General features: G+C 42.5%; 2 protein-coding genes across 4 annotated transcripts in view; both read right to left on the minus strand.

Moving 5' to 3' along the window:
• The window catches only part of LOC142198270 (cytochrome P450 2K1-like), a 70,840-nt gene continuing 50,331 nt past the window's right edge, over positions 1 to 20,509 (minus strand). Inside the window, exons 2-10 of the mRNA XM_075269227.1 lie at positions 7,831 to 8,030; positions 7,405 to 7,567; positions 5,739 to 5,888; positions 3,407 to 3,567; positions 2,560 to 2,736; positions 2,302 to 2,443; positions 1,101 to 1,285; positions 767 to 908; positions 1 to 179 (exon numbers count right to left, since the gene is read on the minus strand). Coding sequence (XP_075125328.1) covers positions 1 to 179; positions 767 to 908; positions 1,101 to 1,285; positions 2,302 to 2,443; positions 2,560 to 2,736; positions 3,407 to 3,567; positions 5,739 to 5,888; positions 7,405 to 7,567; positions 7,831 to 8,013 — 1,482 coding nt within the window. The 5' untranslated portion in view covers positions 8,014 to 8,030. The remainder of the gene's footprint in view (positions 180 to 766; positions 909 to 1,100; positions 1,286 to 2,301; positions 2,444 to 2,559; positions 2,737 to 3,406; positions 3,568 to 5,738; positions 5,889 to 7,404; positions 7,568 to 7,830; positions 8,031 to 20,509) is intronic.
• The window catches only part of LOC142198271 (cytochrome P450 2K1-like), a 38,507-nt gene continuing 31,266 nt past the window's right edge, over positions 13,269 to 20,509 (minus strand). For all 3 annotated transcript variants that reach the window (XM_075269230.1, XM_075269228.1, XM_075269229.1), the window contains 5 exons: positions 19,809 to 19,985; positions 19,538 to 19,679; positions 18,336 to 18,520; positions 17,618 to 17,759; positions 13,269 to 16,947 (listed from right to left, as the gene is read on the minus strand). In XM_075269230.1, the coding sequence (XP_075125331.1) occupies positions 16,769 to 16,947; positions 17,618 to 17,759; positions 18,336 to 18,520; positions 19,538 to 19,679; positions 19,809 to 19,985 (825 nt within the window). In that variant the 3' untranslated portion in view covers positions 13,269 to 16,768. The remainder of the gene's footprint in view (positions 16,948 to 17,617; positions 17,760 to 18,335; positions 18,521 to 19,537; positions 19,680 to 19,808; positions 19,986 to 20,509) is intronic.

Raw genomic sequence — 20,509 nt, forward strand, 5'->3', positions numbered from 1 at the left:
TTACACACGGGGTAAAGCACAGATCTTATGGGGCATTGGTGAAGCTGTGAATCCAACAGCAGGGGTGAGATCTAGAGTGTCCCCAGGAGGAGCCTGGAACGTGAAGTTCTGCAACAGTTTTGTGAAGAACAGGAACAGCTCCATTTTGGCCAAGTTCTCTCCGGCACAACTTCTCTTCCCTACAGCAATGAAAGATGAAAGGGAAAATGTATGTGAAAATATGGCTTCCAATATAGACTATATAAAAAGACGGGTCAGCCTGGTGCTACAATATCATGAGTGGGCCAATCCAATATAAACATTTCCATAATCCATGACATTTAAAAATGGAAAAGAGGCAAAGCCACCCTCTCCTTACACAGATGCCATATATCCAAAAATTGAATACCATTGGAAACCAATTAGTGGTCTTAAAGGGATTGTTTCACCGGATCCCTGAATATCAAACCCACTCTGCAGGTAGATAGGTTACAATCGCCTGAATCAATCATTTGTTTTCCTCATTGTGAATCGGTGTCTCCATTGCTGAGATATCACAAAGGTGACCCTGGATACAATTAGAGATGAGCGAACACTGTTCGGAACAGTCGTTCCGAACAGCATGCTCCCATAGAAATGAATGGAAGCGTCCGGCTCGCGGGGGGTTAAGCGGCCAGCCGCCAGCAAAGTCTGCATGCCAGGTGCTTCCATTCATTTCTATGGGAGCATGCTGTTCGGAACGACTGTTCCGAACAGTGTTCGCTCATCTCTAGATACAATTACTCACCCGCTGAGAATGGCATGAATGCTTCTTTCTTTACAAAATTTCCACTGGAATCCAGAAAGTGTTCTGGATAAAACTCATCCGCTTTTTTGAAATGATCCTTGTCAAAGAGTATGGAGGTCAGCAGCGGGATCACATGGGTGCCCTGGAGGTCAACATAGGCGTAATCATATTACCAATAGGACTTAAGGAGAACCTGTCAGTGATTTAGGGCGCTAAACCTTCCATGGATCCTTATGGGCTGGAGGTTTGGTGTCTCAAATCGCCCTATTACACAATCCACATGCTATTGTACTTTAGAAAGACTAATAAGCCTCCATATTTCCATTTTACCTACTTTGGGTAGAAGATATCCCCTGAAGTTCACATCTTGAGTAGTAGCATGGGGAAGGTTAGCTGGAACAATGTTTCCAAAGCGTTGAATCTCATGGATGACGGCGTCAGTATACGGCATCTCTTTCCGATGAGTCACTTGGGGCTCAGCCGACCCAATAACTTTCTCAATCTCACTTTGGACCTTTTCTATTTTCAAAAGAAAAACAAATCTAGGAATGAAAAAGATCATTGAACAACCTGATAAAGCATTAACTTTGATCACGTTCAGTCTTAAGACTTTTGTTTGTGTGGTGATTATAGTGAAATCACCGGATAGTGCAAGCATCACGTAACCCAACTGTTCATTCATTTCTGCTATTGTCACAAATTTTTTGATGTTTTTTCCTGTAGAGAAACATTGAGATGACCCTTTCAAGATTTGTTTCGGTTTCAGAGACTCATCCCACACATTTGTTTTGGGTCAAACAAATACAGTACAAAACACAACTTAAATTAACTTAGTGTAGCACATTCACAGAGCTCCTAGGAACCTATCTACAAAACATAGTGTATAACACTGTCAGGGCTCCTAGGAACCTATCTATAAGCATAGTGTAGAATACTGTCAGGGCTCCTAGGAACCTGTCTATAAAACATAGTGTAGAATACTGTCAGGGCTCCTAGGAACCTGTCTATAAAACAGTGTAGAACACTCTTAAGCTACTTGCATACGACCAAATCTGATTCCTGTCCTATTTTGTGGCTCCTATTCAGGGCTCCTAGGAATCTATTTATAAAACATAGTGCGGAATACTCTTAGAGCTATCTATAAAACAGTGTAGAATACTGTCAGGGCTCCTAGGAACCTATCTATCCAATTTCTAGCTCTCTAAGGGCTCATTCACATGGAGTAAATGTGGCACGCAATGTGCCGCGTGTACGGGACGTTTGCACCGCGATTTTGACGGTGCATGTTTGCGGTCGCGTAAACGCGCGTTAACATGGCGCTAACACGACCGCAAACATGCACTGTCAAAATCGTGGCGCAAACGTCCCGTACACGTGGCACATTGCCTACTACGTTTACTCCATGTGAACGAGCCCTAAGGCAAACATAGCCAAAGTTATGTCAAAGTGGAAGTGAGTCATGACATTCGTTATCCCCAGGTCACTGCTTGATAGGATACAGGAGATATACCTCCACATACAGGTTAGTCACTTACTTTGGATTTCAGGATATTTCATCATCAGCAGAAGACCCCATCTCAGAGTGGTTGAGGTTGTCTCCATACCGGCCTCAAAAAGGTCATTAACAAGCATGATTAGGTTTTCATTGGTGAAGTATAGTTCAGGATTTGGCTTTTCCTAAAATATAAAATATATCACATGTAAAGAAGACACTAGACCCTGAAGCTAATGTGGTAAGTGAAACAAGTAACAAATAACACATTGCAATGTAACCATGTTTTAGTGTTTGTTACCTCTTGTTGTTTGACCAGGAATGCATCGATAAGGTTCCTCTGGTCATTGACATCTAATTCTTTCCTCTGGTTGGTGAATGTCTCTTGAAGAAACCCATGAACTTCCACTACATTCTTAGCCATCTTATCTTTGATTGAAGTAAACCATTTCATCACAGATGGATATGTATTATAAAGCTGCAAGGGGAGAAATATGATGTATGGATGTAGGAGGACCAGCAACTTACTAATATACTTTTATTTCTACTACTATAAAACCCATATCAACCTTGCACCTCTCATACAGTGTTTTGTAGTATATATCAGTCTAGGATAGAAGAGAAAAAAAATAGTTCACCACCTAGTGGTAAAATGTAGATGGCTATACATGGGGCACTTCCAGGTGACTGACTCAGTGGCTCTTATATCTTAACAATAATTTGCACTTGTACTAAACCAAAGTCAAGAAAATGTAAGAGTGGATGCATCTGTATTTCACCTTGTTAGGAGGTGCAGACTGACTGTCTTGTCAAGGGCCCTTACTGTCCTACACTGGGCTTGGCTTACTCTGTGGCTGCTTAAGAACACCCTTCACCACCTCCACCAACTCCAACACTTCGCGTCCATCAGTAGGTTCCCCCCCAATAATTCCAACTGTAAAGAGATCGCTCTGTGAGACCCAAGCCTTATATTAGTTTGGTTGGCTATGTAAATGGATATTTTTGATTGTATTTTGCAAACACCTTAATGTTTGTAAGTTTTGCCTAACCAATATCACATTAGATGTCCTAAGGATAGCCCATCTATCGTTCCATCTATCATTTCCCATAAGACCCCTTTACATATAATATGGAATGGAGCTGCTCACAATGGCCATTGTTCCTCCAGACAGTTGAACATTTTCATAATTCATCTTTAATAACTTCACAAGTGTGGGGTCTTCATAGTCAAAGCGTTTACTCAGTAGGATGAAGACGATGATGTTGGCTACGGCAGCGTTTATTATCATGATGTTATTAAAGGGCTCTCCTGGAAATACATGAAAAGACACGGGTCATAGAGACATCCATTAACATGTAGCTACATTTTTGGAGGACTTTTCAGGTTAAGCTTGTAAAGTAGACACAGACTCTGTAGAAGTTGCAAGGTAAAAGGCAGACCAATGGGTGTCACATCATTTACTTGAAGAACACGTCTTCGCCAATACACCAAGGATCTGCCTTCGTAAGTTGCAAACAATAAGCAGGTTCCGGCTGCAGGTCTATGACTGTCTCATGTACTTGCTCTAGACCCGAGCACAGACTGTATCATGTGCACTGCAGAGTAGTCTTCATGGACTGTCATCTCCCAGCTCTTTCACATTGAACATCACGGTCTCTCAGCCTTGACTCATAACCAAACTCCGCCATGACTGTTACGTTCAAATCTTTGCCTCAAATAACTACCGGTGTGAAATATCTTACTATTACACTAGGTTCACACCTGTGTTCTGGTCTCCGTTTGTGGTTTCTTTCTTCTTGCATGCAGAAGTTGGAAACCACAGACCGGGTCCGGCCGTGAGCGTTTTATGCTCTCCGCCACGAAACAGTTTTTTTTAAAATCCAGACAGTACTGCATGTCTGACTGTGTCCAGATTAAAAAACACGGTTTCGCAGCGGAGAGCATAAAACACTCACGGCCAGACAGCTTTCAAACCCATTCAAATGAATGGGTGAGAAAGAGTCCTGCAGGTTTCCGTCTCCTGCTCTGTTTTATGCAGGAAACGGAAACCTGCATAATGGAGTGCCGGGCGCACTAAACTAAAAACTAATAAACACAGGACCCCAAAACTCTAGCTCTGTATGTGATACAGTGTCCAGCACCTTCACATCCCAATGAGATTGTGAACAATCATGAACCTGGTACAGCAGTCCCTGGTCGTAAAGCCCTACACATTAAACAGACAGCCCTGTAGCTGAAACCAAACCCAAAACAGTGAATTACTGAGCATGTAACATACTGAACAGAACAATAGGGTGTACTCAACATTAACAGTGGTTTGTTAGAGAACACTAGTGAACAAACAGCATCATGAAGACCAAGGAACTCGCCAGACAAGACAAAGTTAAAGTTGTGGAGAAGTTTAAAGCAGGGTTAGGTTCTAAAAACATATCCCATGCTTTGAGCATCCCAAGGAGCACTGTTCAATCCATCATCCAAAGATGGAGAAAAAATTCTGTAACTGCAGATCTACCAACACATGGCCGTCACCTAAACAGGTACATCAAACAGAGGACTGGTCAGAGAAGCAGCCAAGAGGCCCATGGTCACTCTAGAGGAGCTGCAGAAATTCACAGCTCAGGTGGGCAAATCTGTCCACAGGACAACTATAAATTGTGTACTGTCAGCCTTCTAGTGGTATATAAAACCGCATGTGCTCGAGGACATAAAAGGTACTCTAAGTTTTTGGTTGTAAGGTGGCAAAATGTGAAAAAGTTCAAGGGGTGTGAATACTTTTGCATGGCACTGTATAAATTGTAATCACATGTTTTTAGCAGTTTTTTCATTTTTAGTCTCTAACTCTTAGTTATTCATGTGCTAGTGGGTGAGGACCAGCTACATTGATATCTCCCATAGACAGCACATGGAGGAAGCAGGAGATTTTTCCCTCTTAGGGTCCATTCACACAGCGGAAGTTGGTGCTGATTCTGGCATGGAACCCGCGTCAGAATCAGCGCTGAGAAAAAAAAAAAAAAAAAAAAAAGACTCCCATTGACTTCAATGGGTTCCGTACGGAAAACAGAACCCATTGAAGTCAATGGGAGTCTTTTCCAGCGCTGATTCTGACATGGGTTCCACGCCAGAATCAGTGCCAACTTCTTCCGTGTGGGTGGAACCTATCTCACTCAAAAGCAAGATGGAGTCCATCATAGAAGTATACTGAGCAGTACTGATGTAAGTAAAGCATTGGGGTGAGATAGAAGACTTAACCATTAAGGTCTCCTGCATATGATCAATTTTTTTTCAGATTCGGAATTGAGGATCAAAGTATGGATACACTCCTTTCTATGGGCCCATACACACAGTCATACTGGCCGTAGTGAAGAGCCATCAATGCCATTTTTACTGGCCCGTACCCCGCACCCGCTCATGTAGCCTTAGTATTTCCTAAATGTAAGATATGTGAATGGCTATGAACAAGGTTGGATTGGACGACCTACCTTTGTAAGATCTGAACTTCTGTACCAAAAAATCACTTTCTTCAGAAATCTTGTTTTCGATGGTTTTCTTCCCCATTCCAAAATCTCGAAGTGTTGACTGAGTAAACCGTCTCATCACTTTCCAGTTTTCACCAGTAGCAAGAATAACTCCTGAGGGTGTCAAATTATGAGTGAAAAATAATGAGATTTACAAGATGGCGACCAATATTTCTGGTTTATTTAGAGCGCAGTGTCAAAAGTTTTCATTGATGAAATATTGTGCCTTGACTATCTAAAGTTTTCTTAGAATCGCACATTTTAGAATAAAGTCAAGCTAAAGTTACTTGGGATGTGGAAGTTTCAAAATTTTAGACCCCACGGACCTAATCAGTGCCTTTTACTGTAGGATTATAAAGTTCCGATTAACAATTTTTCTTGTGGTCATCCTGGGTCAGGAATGGGAAGAAGTGTCACAAGAAGAAAGTCACTGTAATAGGAACTTAAGAAACTGGAAACCAATAAATGAGTGACTATTAAAAAAAAAATAAATTAGAGCAGACCCTTATACTCATGGGTCAGTCTCTCTGGCTTGTACTGTGTTTACTTTAAAGGGATCCCATCATTAAAACTGATTTTTTTCTGCCTATCACGTAGGAATAGCCTTAGATGTCTTCTCCGCGCCACCGTTCGGTATATAATCCGATTTTTGTCATTATGCAAATGAGTTAGCTCGCCGCACTAGGGGCAGTCCTCAACGCTCAAGCAGCACTGGGGGTGTCCTCAATGCTGCGAGAGAACTCTCCAGCGCCGCCTCCATCTTCTTCAGGAATGGGTCTTCCGGCGGTGTCTTCAAACTTCTAGGTCTCAGGCCTAGGGAAAAGCCGAATGCATATGCCCGTCAGCCACTAGAAAATGGCCATTTAAACAGTATTGTAAGCAACCATTTTCTTGTGCTTGGCAGGCGTGCACAGTAGGCTTACCGAGGCCTAGAAGTTTGAAGCCACCGCCGGAAGAAGACGCAAAGTAGACCCGTTCCTGAAGAAGATGGAGACAGCACTGGAGAGTTCTCTTGCAGCATTGGGGATGCCCCCATTGCTGTTTGAGCGCTGAGGACTGCCCCCAGTGCTGAAAGAGAACACATTTGCATGTTGACAAAAACCGGATTATATACCGAACGGCGATGCGGAGAAGACATCTAAAGGTAGGAGAAGAATAGCCTTTCTTAAGGCTATTCCTATGTGGTAGGCAGAAAAAAAATTCAATTTTAATGATTTTAACGTAGTTACCTGTGTCAGAATAGAAATGACCAAGGGATACAGATCAAAGGGGCATTCCCATCTCAAGGATCATATTAAGACTTAGCTTATGCTGTCTAATGCATTTTACCCAATACACTACCTTATCTATCTCGCTCCTCACCAGATACAGCTAAATTTCTCTCCTCAGCGTTTGCAGCTGGTTGCGTAGGTTACAGAACTAATCTCAGGTCGGGCTTAAAACAAAGTCCCAGCTGCTGGCCACATATTTTCTACTCTCCTTCTGATTTTAGTCTTTGAGTCCTGGTAAGCATGCTGCTGGACTGAGATGAAAACCAGGAAGTGAAAGAGAGAGGAGACAGGAGGGCAGGTGAAATCCTGAGATGAGAAAACCCCTTTAAACCATTCAGCACTAACCATACGATCCTTACCACGTCCTTTTACTATATCATCAAAAAGTGGTATTTCTGGTCTTCCTGAAAATTCATCTGCATGATTGACAAGGGCGTCTTTTACTGCCTCGTATCCGCACAGCATAACAACTTTTTCTCCTCCCATCTGTATTGTGTACACTGGTCCGTACTTCTTAGAGAGCTGCAAAAGTGAAGCAGGAGAGTCTGATAGTCTTGACACTTCTTCTTGGTGTCCATTTGCAAGATAATCTGATCACCTACAACCTGTTTATATATATCCTGCTTGAGGAACCCTACTCAGAGCCACAAAAGATCCGCCAAAACCCCCCCCAAAAAAAACGACATGAAATGGTCAATACCTTTAAATATTCACTCTATGTAGTACAAGTTTCAAGGAGACAGAACCAGAACCCTTTAAGATACAATAGCCATACAGTCTGTTACCTGATGAAGGGTTTGATACGGTCGGTTCAGGTCTAGCATGTGCAGGTTCCCAATGATGGGCAGTGGTCTAGGTCCAGGGGGCAGCTTAGAATGAGCATTTCTTTTCTGTCTATAGAAAAATAGGGCAATAAGAAGGCCTAAAAGGATAGACAGAACCAATATGGTGGGATTGGCGATGATCATGGTGCCAGGAAAGGTTTCTGTGGAAAGACAAATATGAACATGTTTTATCGACGGTATCAAGACATTGTATCCAACAATTAAAGTCTATTTCATCAATTAATAAGCAGTACAAGAAGAGCACACAACATCCTAGGGGAAGGAATTTCCATTAGACTTCCCACTAAAGGGAATCTGTCACCAGAGCCCAGCATATCAACTCAGCCCCAGATAGATAGGTTAGGGTCACCTGAATCAGTATGGTGTATTCCCCTTCCTCCATTGCTGAGATATTACTGTTTATGTCAATATGAAAATGAACTCCTTGGAGCAATGAGAGTGTAGCTGTTGCTCCAAAGAGGTCCTACTTACAAAGACAGCAATATTGCAGCAACAGAGGTACAAGAGGAAAGCACCACTTGATTTGGGTTTGTGTTATGGTCAGCGGGGTTTATTAAAAAAAAACTAAAATGAAAACCCTGCGGAGCCCTCTGGGCTATGACTACTAAAAACATGGTGTGAACAGTGACTGACAGTTGATGTCACTGCCAACTAAATTAAACCACCAGGTTTGCTCTGTTACCAGTCACAGAGTCCTGTGCAGTCAGAGCAGCCGCACAAATAAACAAACTGGCTAGCCTGAACTCCAGGACTAGCCAGAGACCATGTAAACCCTGTGTGCAGTTGTTCCACCCAGGCAACTACTGCCAAGCCCACTCCCAGTCACCATGTCTGAGAAGTATTGCTAGCTGACCCTACTGAGTTACACCACACACACAAGGCAGCATGCTGCCTGACTAACAATGGCATTGCTAGCTCAGGGGCAATTTACTAGCTAGGGCCAATAATGTTTACAGGCTGGAACCCATACATACACACACACATCGTTTCATAGAGTGCCAGGCGTCCAGACCAGCCCCCTTATATAGGCAAGGGACGGTCACCGGCAGCCCAGCTGCCCAATCCGAGCGTCCATAGGTCGACACAACAGTCCATCAACCAGTCGACCACGCCCAGCTGTTGCAAGGCAGGTTAACCCTTGCAGCCCTGGACTGTGCAGAGGAACAGACAGCGACGCCCAGATCATGGCCGCAGTTACTGCACAATCCTAACAGTTTGTATGTTGGGTTTTGGTGACAGATTCCCTTCAAAATATCTTCATTGCTGGTCATGTGTGTCTCGTGTGATCTTGGTGATCTTGATTCAGATATGATACACATATAATACAGAATTAGTCGGGGCGGAGCCTGACCGCTGAACAAGATGGCCGCTTAGTGATGGAGCTCCTGTCTGCTCGCCTGGAAAACCAGCCTATTTAGCTCTCACCTTGGCCGAAAATGGTTAAACTGCTTAAGGAGAAGGTAGGGGATAGACCGGAGACCCCGAAATCCAAGAAGGGAACAGGGGACCTTGATACATTCCTCCACAAGAAGGCCTTGTCGTCCCCGGCGCGCCTTCACAAAATGGCGCCGATACACTCCCCTGCTACAGACCCGGAAGGCCCAGAGGAATCGGATCAGGAAGGCTCAAGCTGCGGTATGGAGGTATCGGATTCATATGACTCTATTCCCATTTCCCGTGCTTACCTGAAAAAGGTCTTATCCCAAGCTTTAGCACAGGCCCTCTCCCCTGTAATGAAAGAACTGAGTGATATTAAAGCTGAGGTCAGCCACATGGGTGAACGTCTAGACATGGCGGAAACCACGCAGTCAGACATTATTTCTTTTTGCAATGCAACTGAAACATGCTGCAAACAGCAGCTTAATGCGTTAAATATTGATTTGGAGAGAATAGAAGACCAGGAAAACAGGGGAAGGCGTAAGAATATCATATTTAAAGGTATACCAGAATCTATCTCCCACCAGGACTTGCCTGAGGCAGCTGCAAAACTTTTCACTGAACTCCTGGGTGAGGAACAAGCGGTCTCCATTACCATTGAACGTATCCACAAGGCTCTGCGCCCTGCTCCACAAACTGGTGACCCACCAAGGGATGTAATTTGTGCCTTACTTTGCTACACTGATATGAAAGCTGTATTCAAAGCCTCTAGGTCCTATAAAGATTTTACCTTAGGGAGGGTTCACACGGTGTAACGTGCCGCGTGATGTGGCACGTCTACGCCGCGGGACCCTTTGCAGGCTGTACACGCTCCCATTGATTTCAATGGGAGCGGGGATCGTATGCGCCGCGCTAGTTTGCGGCCGTGATTTTGCGCGGCGCATACGATCCCTGCTCCCGTTGAAATCAATGGGAGCGTGTACGGCCCGCAAAGGGTCCCGCGGCATAGACGTGCCACATCACGTGGCACGTTACACCGTGTGAACCCTCCCTTAGACTGCGAGCCTATCTTCCTATTCCAGGACTTAGCTCCTTCTACTTTATATAAGAGACGTCTGCTGAAACCACTTACTTCCTACCTGAGATGAAAGAAAATTCCTTTTGGAATTCAGTTTCGATATGAGGGTAGACGCTGCACCATCAGAGTCCCAGATGACTTACCTGCTGCGTGGGAATGACTCCACATTGAGCCTATTCGTATCACATCATGGTTGTCAGTCACAGATGAACACCTCAAATTCCCAAAACTCCCCTCCCTGGAGCAATGGTCTAATGGTCTAAGGGGAAATCAGCGAGAATCAGAAGATTCCCTTTGTGAAGTCCCTATGCTATATCACTACCGGTCTAATGTTTTGTGTCTTTATGTTTATATGATATAACTGTCTCTTGCCTTTTAGCATGGACGTATGCAACTGCATTCATCGGGACTCTTTGGTTACTAGTCCATTGACGTTAACTTACATTTTCGTACTTGGTAATGTTTGCTAAGCAGTGGTTTTCCAGGCGGCACTGACGATCAGGTGATCATGTGCTGTACGTGGTCTTACATTATCTCCGCATCCCCCCCTCCCCCCCCAGAGACCAGTTATCCGTTCACCTTCATACCTACTTTTGATCTGTTAATGTGTGTTTGGTTTATTTGTTTTCTATTTCCCCGGTCCAGAGGTATTCGACTTATTCTGTATATGATGTAATCTCCTGATTGCTCCATTATATTCCATCCACAGTGACCACTCATGGCGACTATCAGGGTGACATCTTGGAATGTCTGTGGACTAAATACACCGCAAAATAGGTCTCAATTACTAACTCTACTGAAGAAATTTGGCTCAGAGCTTTGCTTTTTAACTCATTTTAAGGCTTCTTCTGTGCCAACGCTACCTACCACCCAGTGGCGTATCTAGGAATGGCGGGGCCCCATGGCGAACTGTTAACATGGCCCCCCCTCCCAACAAACACCGAAGACCTCGACCGACCCCCTCCTCCGCACTCTATTATGTCCCTTAGTAAGCCCTGCACACAGTATTATGTCCCTTAGTGGTCCCTGCACACAGTATTATACCCAATAGTGGCCCCTGCATACAGTATTATGTCCCCATAGTGGCCCCTGCACACAGTATTATGTCCCCATAGTGGCCCCTGCACACAGTATTATGTCCAGGATTGGCAAGTAAATAGAGCCCATAACAGCCAATTAAAAAAAACAAAAACAAAAACGCAGCGGTAGCGGCTGTCACCGGGCCCCCTAATGGCCCGGGCCCTGTGGCAGCCGCCTCCGCTGCCTCTACGGTAGTTACGCCCATGGGCACGAGTATATAAGTACATGTATACAGTATATATATATATATATATGAAAGTATGAATGTGACAAGGTTATGGAAGATCACTATGCCCCCTCCCATATTCCTCACTTGTGTATTGTGAGTGGGGTTACAATACAGGTAAACCGTAAAAAGAACTCAGTTGTCTTTTTCTGTCAGGGAGCATTCACACTTGCGCCTGCTGTCTTTCCACTGTGAATCCACAAAAATTGAAGGAAAACAGATTGGGAACGGTTTGCAAACGGTCTGTTTAAAAACCCATTCGCTTCAATTGGTTTTTAAGGTGTCTGTTTGTAGCCTCTCCGCCATGAATCCGCTTTTTTTGGATAGACACAAAGCCCTGCAAGTCCAACTTTGCTCTCCAATCAAAAGTACAACTTTTTGCCTCCTTTGTGTGAAATCCTGCATCTCATTATTCTTTCCCATTGCTTCTGTATTGAGAGCTGTTTCCGCCTCTCACTGAATGTTGCTGTGTACAGAGTACGGGGCTGTGTAACATGTAGAGTAATGAGGGGAGGTGAAGGTCACTTCAAAAAGTTATATCTCAGACATGATATAACCTATAAAAATTACACTAAGATACAGAGCTGTCTATATTATTTCCAGAGCTATGACTGGATAAAAACACAAGTCGGGACTGGGATATATTGACCTTCACCTCCCCTCATTTTCTCTACATGTTATTCAGCCCCGTACTCCATACACAGTAACAGTGGCGTAACTAGGAATGGCGGGGCCCCGTGACGAACTTCTGACATGGGGCCCCCCCCTTCCTGACTGATACTAAAGACCTCGACCGACCGACCTCCGCCACATTCCTGCGCGCTCTATTATGCCCCATAGTGGCCCCTGCATACACCATTATGTCCCATAATGAACACCCATGAGCAATTATTAGAGTATAATAATTGGAGACCCTGAAAGTAACCGCTTTTTAATTCATATAGGTTTTAAACCTGAACGCAGATGTGAACCGGGCCTAAACATCACATTATAAAATACAATTCTAGTATGTATAATTATAGACATGTATAGAAGCAAATACAAATAGATGGATGGATGGATGGATGGATGGATGGATGGATGGATGGATGGATGGATGGATAGATAGATAGATAGATAGATAGATAGATTGATTCTGTGTGGCCCTTATCTGATGGTTAGTGGTGTCTGTATTTTGTATCTTCTAAGATTACCAATATCTTAGTGTTAGGAGGTATTCACACAATGTAACGCAGCATTGATTCTGACACGATAAACACATTGAATTCAATGGGATTCTTTTTTGTAGTGCTGATCAACGCCACATTACATCGTGTGAATGCCCCCTTAACCCCTTCCCGCCGATGGCACTTTTTGACTTCCTGACCAAGCTCGATTTTTCAAAACGGACATGTGTCACTTTATGTGGCAATAACTTTGGAACGCTTTAACTTACCAAAGTGATTTTGAGATTGTTTTTTCGTAACACATTGTACTTCATGTTAGTGGTAAATTTTGGTTGATATGTTTTGTGTTTAATTATGAAAAAATTGGAAATTTGGTGGAAATTTTGAAAAATATGCATTTTATAAAGTTTGAAATGATGTGCATTGCATACAGATAGTCAGACCGCCAAAATTATATCCTAAATCTCATGTCCCAGATCTCTGCTTTATGTCGGCATCAAACTTTAGGCGCCCTTTTAATTTTTACAGACATTATAAGATTTACAAGTGAAACAACAATATTCAAAATTTTCAAGAAATTTCTAAAACCCATTTTTTAAGGGACTAATCCAGTTATGAAGGGGTTTTGAAAGACCCTTGTATTAAAGCCCCCCATAAATCACCCCATTTTCAAAACTGCACCCCTTAAATAAGCCACAATAACATATACCTAGTAATTTAACCCTATAAGTGCTTAACAGGAATTAATACAAAATGGAGGTGAAATTTTCAAATTTGAATTTATTTTACTCATATTTTCGTTTAGCCCTAGAATTTGCACATTCACAAGGGGTTAAAGGAGAAAACGCATCCCACAATTTGTTAGGCAAGTTCTCCCGACTACCATAGTACCCCACTTGTGGGCGTAAACTAATATATGGACGCACAGCGAGACGCAGAAGGGAAGGCGCGCCAAGGAGCTTTTAGAGGGCAGATCTGGCTGTGATCAGTTTCAGGAGACATGTCGCATTTACAAAGCCATTGAGGAGTCAAACAGTGGAAACCTCTAGAAAGTGACCCCATTTTGAAAACCGCACCCCTCAAAGAATTTATCAAGTGATGTAGTGAGCATTAGTAGTGAATGTGTAAGCTGTGCGGAGTAAATTGGGTACACCAAATCCCATTCTATTTTCCCACTAGCTCCTATGACACGGATGGGGAAGAGGGGCATTCTGGGGGGTCAGCACTGGTGTATTATCTCTCATAAACTCTAAATATGGGGTGTCCTCTGAAAACGCTCGCACTGATTACACATTTCCTTCTAGTCGCAGCCACTTATGTCCTAATGATTTGGCGACTTTTGGGGTTTTTGTCTTCACATTGTACAAGGTAGATTTTTATCTTCTGGCAATGTGGCCATATGAGGGCTTGGTGTTTGCGGTATTAGATGAGCTTTTCAATGCCACTATTTTTGGCCCTGTAACTTATTGACTACATTTTATTAACTCTTTCTGGGTGGGATGTAAAAGGAAAGATCAATTCTGGCATTGCTTTTCAGCATTTTTTTTTTTCCCGTGCAGCGTACAGCAAAAATAACATATTACCTTTATTCTGTGGGTCGGTACGGTTACGGCGATACCTCATTTATATTATTTTTTAATGCTTTGCTATTTGTGCAGAATAAAATTCAATTCAGGGAAGAAAATCAATTATTTTTGCATCGCCATCTTCTGAAAGGCATAACATTTTTATTTTTCGCTAGACAGAGCTGGTTGAGGGCTTATTTTTTGCGGGAAGACCTCTTCTTTTTATTGGTACCATTTTGGTTTTCATCTGACCATTTGATTACTTTTTATTGAACATTTTGTAAGGGAAAGGTGGTGAATAATCATTATTTTGTGCGGTTTTCTACGTTTTTTTTTTACGACATTCGCCGTTCAGGTTAAATAATGTTATGATTTTATTGTTCAGGTTATTATGGATGCGGCAATACCAAATATGTAATGTTTTTTTCTATTTTTCTTTATTTTACATAATAAAACATTTTATATGGGGAAAAAGGGATTTTGGGGGCTTTATTTATTTATAATTTATTTTAAACTTATTTAAACTTTTTTATTTTTACTTTTGTCCAACTTTTTTTTCTGTCCCCATGGGGGATTGAAGCAGTGATCGGCTGATCACTGCTTCAATAGAGATACGCTGCAATACACGTGTTACACGTGTATTGCATTGTATAGGAAGCTGTGAGCCTGTGTAGACGCACAGGCTAACAGCTTCCTTTACGGCAGGATCAGCCAGGTGCGAGGACGGGGTAAGTGATGGGGCAGACCCGGGGTCACTGATCAGACCCCGGGCTTCCCCCTACGAACACCGGCACCCCCCGAAACCGGCGCGGGGGGTGCCGATCGGCACCATTTGTTAACCAAACCCCGGAGGTGCCGGCGGTCATGTTGATCGCCGGCATATCAGGGGTTAACACCCGCAATCGGACCCGGTTTCGACCGCGGGTGTTACGGGGCATTGTCAGCCATGTATTACGGCTGACACCCGCAGTGCATGGTGCGCACACAGGTTCTGTGTGCGCACCATGCATCCGCAGTAATAGTACGGCGGTTTGCGGGAAGCCCTTCCCAGCAGCGCCGTACTATTACGGCGAATGTCGGGAAGGGGTTAAGCTTACTAAGAAAAGTCCTGCTGGTTTTGAATAGATAGATGAAGGGAGTGAGTACAATACAGTTCATACAGCAAAGATCATGAACATAATGGGAGGTAGCAAAGTAGAGGTATAGAAAATTTAGGTCGGTACTGCAGTATAACACCATAAAGAAACCACAAGAATGTGGGGGGTGAGAGTATAAGAGGGGTTCAGGGAGTACAAAAGGCATGAGCACAATGGGGGTGAAGGTTGTTGGGGATAAGAATTGCCTAGGTTGTATGACTGTATAGCACTAAACATGACACAATATGAAGGTGGGGGTTATATATGTAGACAATACAACAGTTGGTACAACAACAGAGAAGGATGAACCTCCCATGATTTGTTTAGCGTTCAGTTTTGGTCCTCTGATTCCTAGTTCATTTAGGGGTGAGCACGTTCAGCTTGAACCACACTATAGATTGTTTTAAAACATAGTGTACAATATTCTCAGGGCTCCTAGAAACCTATGTATAAAACATAGTGTAGAACACTGTCAGGGCTCCTAGGAACCTATCTATAAAACATAGTGTAGAATATTCTCAGGGCTCCTAGGAACCTGTCTATAAACATAGTATAGAACACTGTCAGGGCTCCTAGGAACCTATCTATAAAACATAGTGTAGAATACTGTCAGGGCTCCTAGGAACCTATCTATAAAACATAGTGTAGAACACTGTCAGGGCTCCTAGGAACCTATCTATAAAACATAGTGTAGAATATTCTCAGGGCTCCTAGGAACCTATCTATAAACATAGTGTAGAACACTGTCAGGGCTCCTAGGAACCTATCTATAAAACATAGTGTAGAATACTCCTAGGGCTCCTAGTAACCTATCTATAAACATAGTGTAGAATACTCTTAGGGCTCCTAGGAACCTATCTATAAAACATAGTGTAGAATACTGTCAGGGCTCCTAGGATCCTGTCTATAAAACATAGTGTAGAATACTGTCAGGGCTCCTAGGATCCTGTCTATAAAACATAGTGTAGCCAGTGGTCGTGGCAATATATGTAGCAGTGTGGTAAGGACGAATATGACGGACCAGGCCACAGGACATGTCTGACTGAATGGTGGCAGTGGTGGTAGGAGATATAATGTAATGGAATACAATAATGGAGATTCTTTTTTTTACATTAGCAAAGTGTGCACTACTATTTCCACGGCCACCACTACTATTATTCTACAATGTGTGATGTGTATCTAGACTCAGGGAAAATGGACAGATGAACCAAATTCTTAATGGAAACTACGGACACCAGAGGTCTCATTGGTTATACACGGGGTAAAGCACAGATCTTATGGGGCATTGGGGCACATGTAAATCCAACAGCAGGGGTGAGATCTAGTGTCTCCCCAGGAGGAGCCTGGAACGTGAAGTTCTGCAACAATTTTGTGAAGAACAGGAACAGCTCCATTTTGGCCAAGTTCTCTCCAGCACAACTTCTCTTTCCTACAGCAATGAAAGGTAAAAAATATATATTTAATTGGGAAAATTTATGTGAAAATATGGCTTCTATATCATATCATGAGTGGGCCAAACCAATATAAACATTTCCATAGTCCATGACATTTAAAAATGGAAAAGAGTCAAAGTCGCCCTCTCCTTACCCAGATGCCATATATCCAAAAATTTAAAATACCATTGGTAACAATTAGTGGTCTTATAGGGATTGTTTCACCAGAACCCAGAATATCAACCCTACTCTGCCGGTAGATAGGTTACAATCATCTGAATCAATTGTTTTTCCATTGTGAGTCCCCATTTCTGAGATATCACCAATTTTGACAATATGGAACTGAGTTCTTTAATGGGCATTTACAAATAGGTCATCTCTCTTTTTGTCTTTCAGTGCCCTGATTATTACATTTGCACAGCACAGTGGGTCGTGGTAGGGTTAAATTCTCATAGCTCTGCCTCCCCTGCTGAGGCTTAGACTATTAGTCCCATGTCCGACTCTGCACTACTCTATGTGAAAGCAGATGGAGTAGAGCAGAGTCAATGAGGTCACAGAAAGACAAAGCAGCAGCTTGGGTGGTTGAATATGGAGTCAGTAATCTCTCATATAGCTAATTACGCATTGGGAGATTGGCTGTAGATGACTCCTGATAGAATTACTCACCCGCTGAGAATGGCATGAACGCTTCTTTCCTTACAAAATTTCCACTGGAATCCAGAAAGTGTTCCGGATAAAACTCATCCGCTTTTTTGAAATGATCCTTGTCAAAGAGTACGGAGGTCAGCAGCGGGATCACATGGGTGCCCTGGAGGTCAACATAGGCAAAATCATATTACCAATAGGACTTAAGGAGAACCTGCCAGGGTGATTTAGGGCACTAAAACATCCATGAGTCCATATGGGCTGGGGGTTTAGCATCTCAAGTTAGCCTATTTTAATGCAATCCCTATGCGTAATTAAATTTTTTAAAAAGCCACAAAGAATCCAAAGAATAGCACAGAATAGACAGCTAACAGTCCTGAATACATCAATTCTTCTTCCATTACTGAACAGCACGTGGAAGGAGCTATATATGGAAACCTCAGTGGTGCTCAACCTCAATAGGCAACAGTATGGTAAAATTGTAATACACTGCACTGTTCTTCATTGAAGCCAGAAATGTAATCCACGGCTTCACTGCGCACGCGCCTGAAGTCCAGCACATGCACATTGAAATGTACTCACTGAAGAACTGCTCCAGCACGGGAAGTACAGACAATAGATGAGTACAAAGCTTTCTTTTTTTAATTCATTTTATTGTTAACAGTCTATTTATGGGCATTGCTACTTGCTATTATACCTTAGAAAGACCAATAGGCATCTATATTTCCTTTTTACCTACTTTGGGTAGAAGATATCCCCTGAAGTTCACATCTTGAGTGGTAGCATGGGGCAGGTTAGCTGGAATAATATTTCCAAAACGTTGAACCTCATGGATGACGGCGTCAGTATACGGCATCTCTTTCCGATGAGCCACTTGAGGCTCAGCCGACCCAATAACTTTCTCAATCTCACTTTGGACCTTTTCTGTTTTCAAAACAAAAACATAAATTTAGGAATGAAAAAGATTGATCACATTCAGGCTAGAGTTAAGCTTTAGGCTTTTGTTTGTATGGGGATTGTAGTGAAATATCCAGTTAGTGAAAGCATCATGTAACCCGACTGTTCATTCATTTCTGACAATTGTTTGACTTTTTTTCCGTAGAGAAGCATTAAGATGGCTCTCTCAAGATTTATTTCGGTTTCAGGGACTCATCCTGCAGATTTGTTTTGGGTTAAACAAATTCGGTACAAATCACAACTTAAATTCTCTTAAAACATAGTGTAGAATACTGTCAGGGCTCCTAGGAACCTATCTATAAAACATAGTGTAGAACACTCTTAGGGCTCCTAGGAACCTATCTATAAAACATAGTGTAGAATACTGCCAGGGCTCCTAGGAACCTATCTATAAAACATAGTGTAGAATACTCTTAGGGCTCCTAGGAACCTATCTATAAACATAGTATAGAACACTCTCAGGGCTCCTAGGAACCTATCTATAAAATAGTGTAGAACACTGTCAGAACTCCTAGGAACCTTTCTGTAAAACATAGTGTAGAACACTGTCAGGGTTCCTAGGAACCTTTCTATAAAACATAGTGTAGAACACTGTCAGGGTTCCTAGGAACCTATCTATAAAACATAGTGTAGAATACTGTCAGGACTCCTAGGAACCTATCTATAAAACATAGTGTAGAATACTGTCAGGGCTCCTAGGAACCTATCTATAAAACATAGTGTAGAATACTCTTAGGGCTCCTAGGAACCTATCTATAAAACATAGTGTAGAATACTCTTAGGGCTCCTAGGAACCCATCTATAAAACATAGTGTAGAATACTCTTAGGGATCTTAGGAACCTATCTATCCAAGTTCTAGCACTCTAAGGAAAACCTAGCTGAAGTTATGTCAAAATGGAAGTGAGTCATGACATCCATTATCCCCAGGTCACTGCTCGACAGGATACAGGAGATATACCTCCACATACAGGTTGGTCACTTACTTTGGATTTCTGGATATTTCATCATCAGCAGAAGACCCCATCTCAGGGTGGTTGAGGTTGTCTCCATCCCGGCATCAAAAAGGTCATTAACAAGCATGATTAGGTTTTCATTGGTGAAGTATAGTTCAGGATTTGGCTTTTCCTAAAATATAAAATATATCACATGTAAAGAAGACACTAGACCCCTGAAGGTAATGTGGTAAGTTGACCTGCAGTCATGTGTAATAACAAATAACACATTGCAATGTAACCATGTTTTAGTGTTTGTTACCTCTTGTTGTTTGACCAGGAATGTGTCGATAAGATTCCTTTGGTCATTGACATCTAGTTCTTTCTTCTGGTTGGTGAAGGTCTCTCGAATAAACGCATGCATTTCATTTATATTGTTTGACATCGTGTTTTTGACTGAAGTAAACCATTTCATCACAGATGGATATGCATTATAAAGCTGCAGGAGAAAAATCATGTATGGATGTAGGAGGTCCAGCAACTTTCTCATATACTTTTATTTCTACTACTATAAAACCATATCGACCTGGCACCACTTAGTGTTTTGTAGTATATATCAGTCTAGGATAGAGGAGAAAACACAATCCATCACCACCTAGTGGTCAAGTGTAGATGGCTATACACGGGGCACTTCCAGGTGACTGACTCAGTGCCACTTATTTCTTTCCAATGATTTGCACTTGTACTTAATTAAATTCTATAAAAGGTAACAGTGGACATTTTGCCTTGTTAGGAGGTGCTGACTGATTATGTTTTTTGCCAAGTACCCTTACTGATCTACACTGGGCTTGGCTTACTCTGTGGCTGCTAAAGAAGACCCTTCACCACCTCCACCAACGCCAACACTTTGCGTCCTTCAATAGGCTCTCCTCCAATAATGCCAGCACAGTTGGAATTTTTTTTTACCGTATTAAATGTAAAAATAAACAAACTATACACAGTTGATATCTCCATAGTTGTACC

The sequence above is a fragment of the Leptodactylus fuscus genome, chromosome 3, assembly GCF_031893055.1.
Source record: "Leptodactylus fuscus isolate aLepFus1 chromosome 3, aLepFus1.hap2, whole genome shotgun sequence".
Classification (NCBI taxonomy): domain Eukaryota; kingdom Metazoa; phylum Chordata; class Amphibia; order Anura; family Leptodactylidae; genus Leptodactylus; species Leptodactylus fuscus.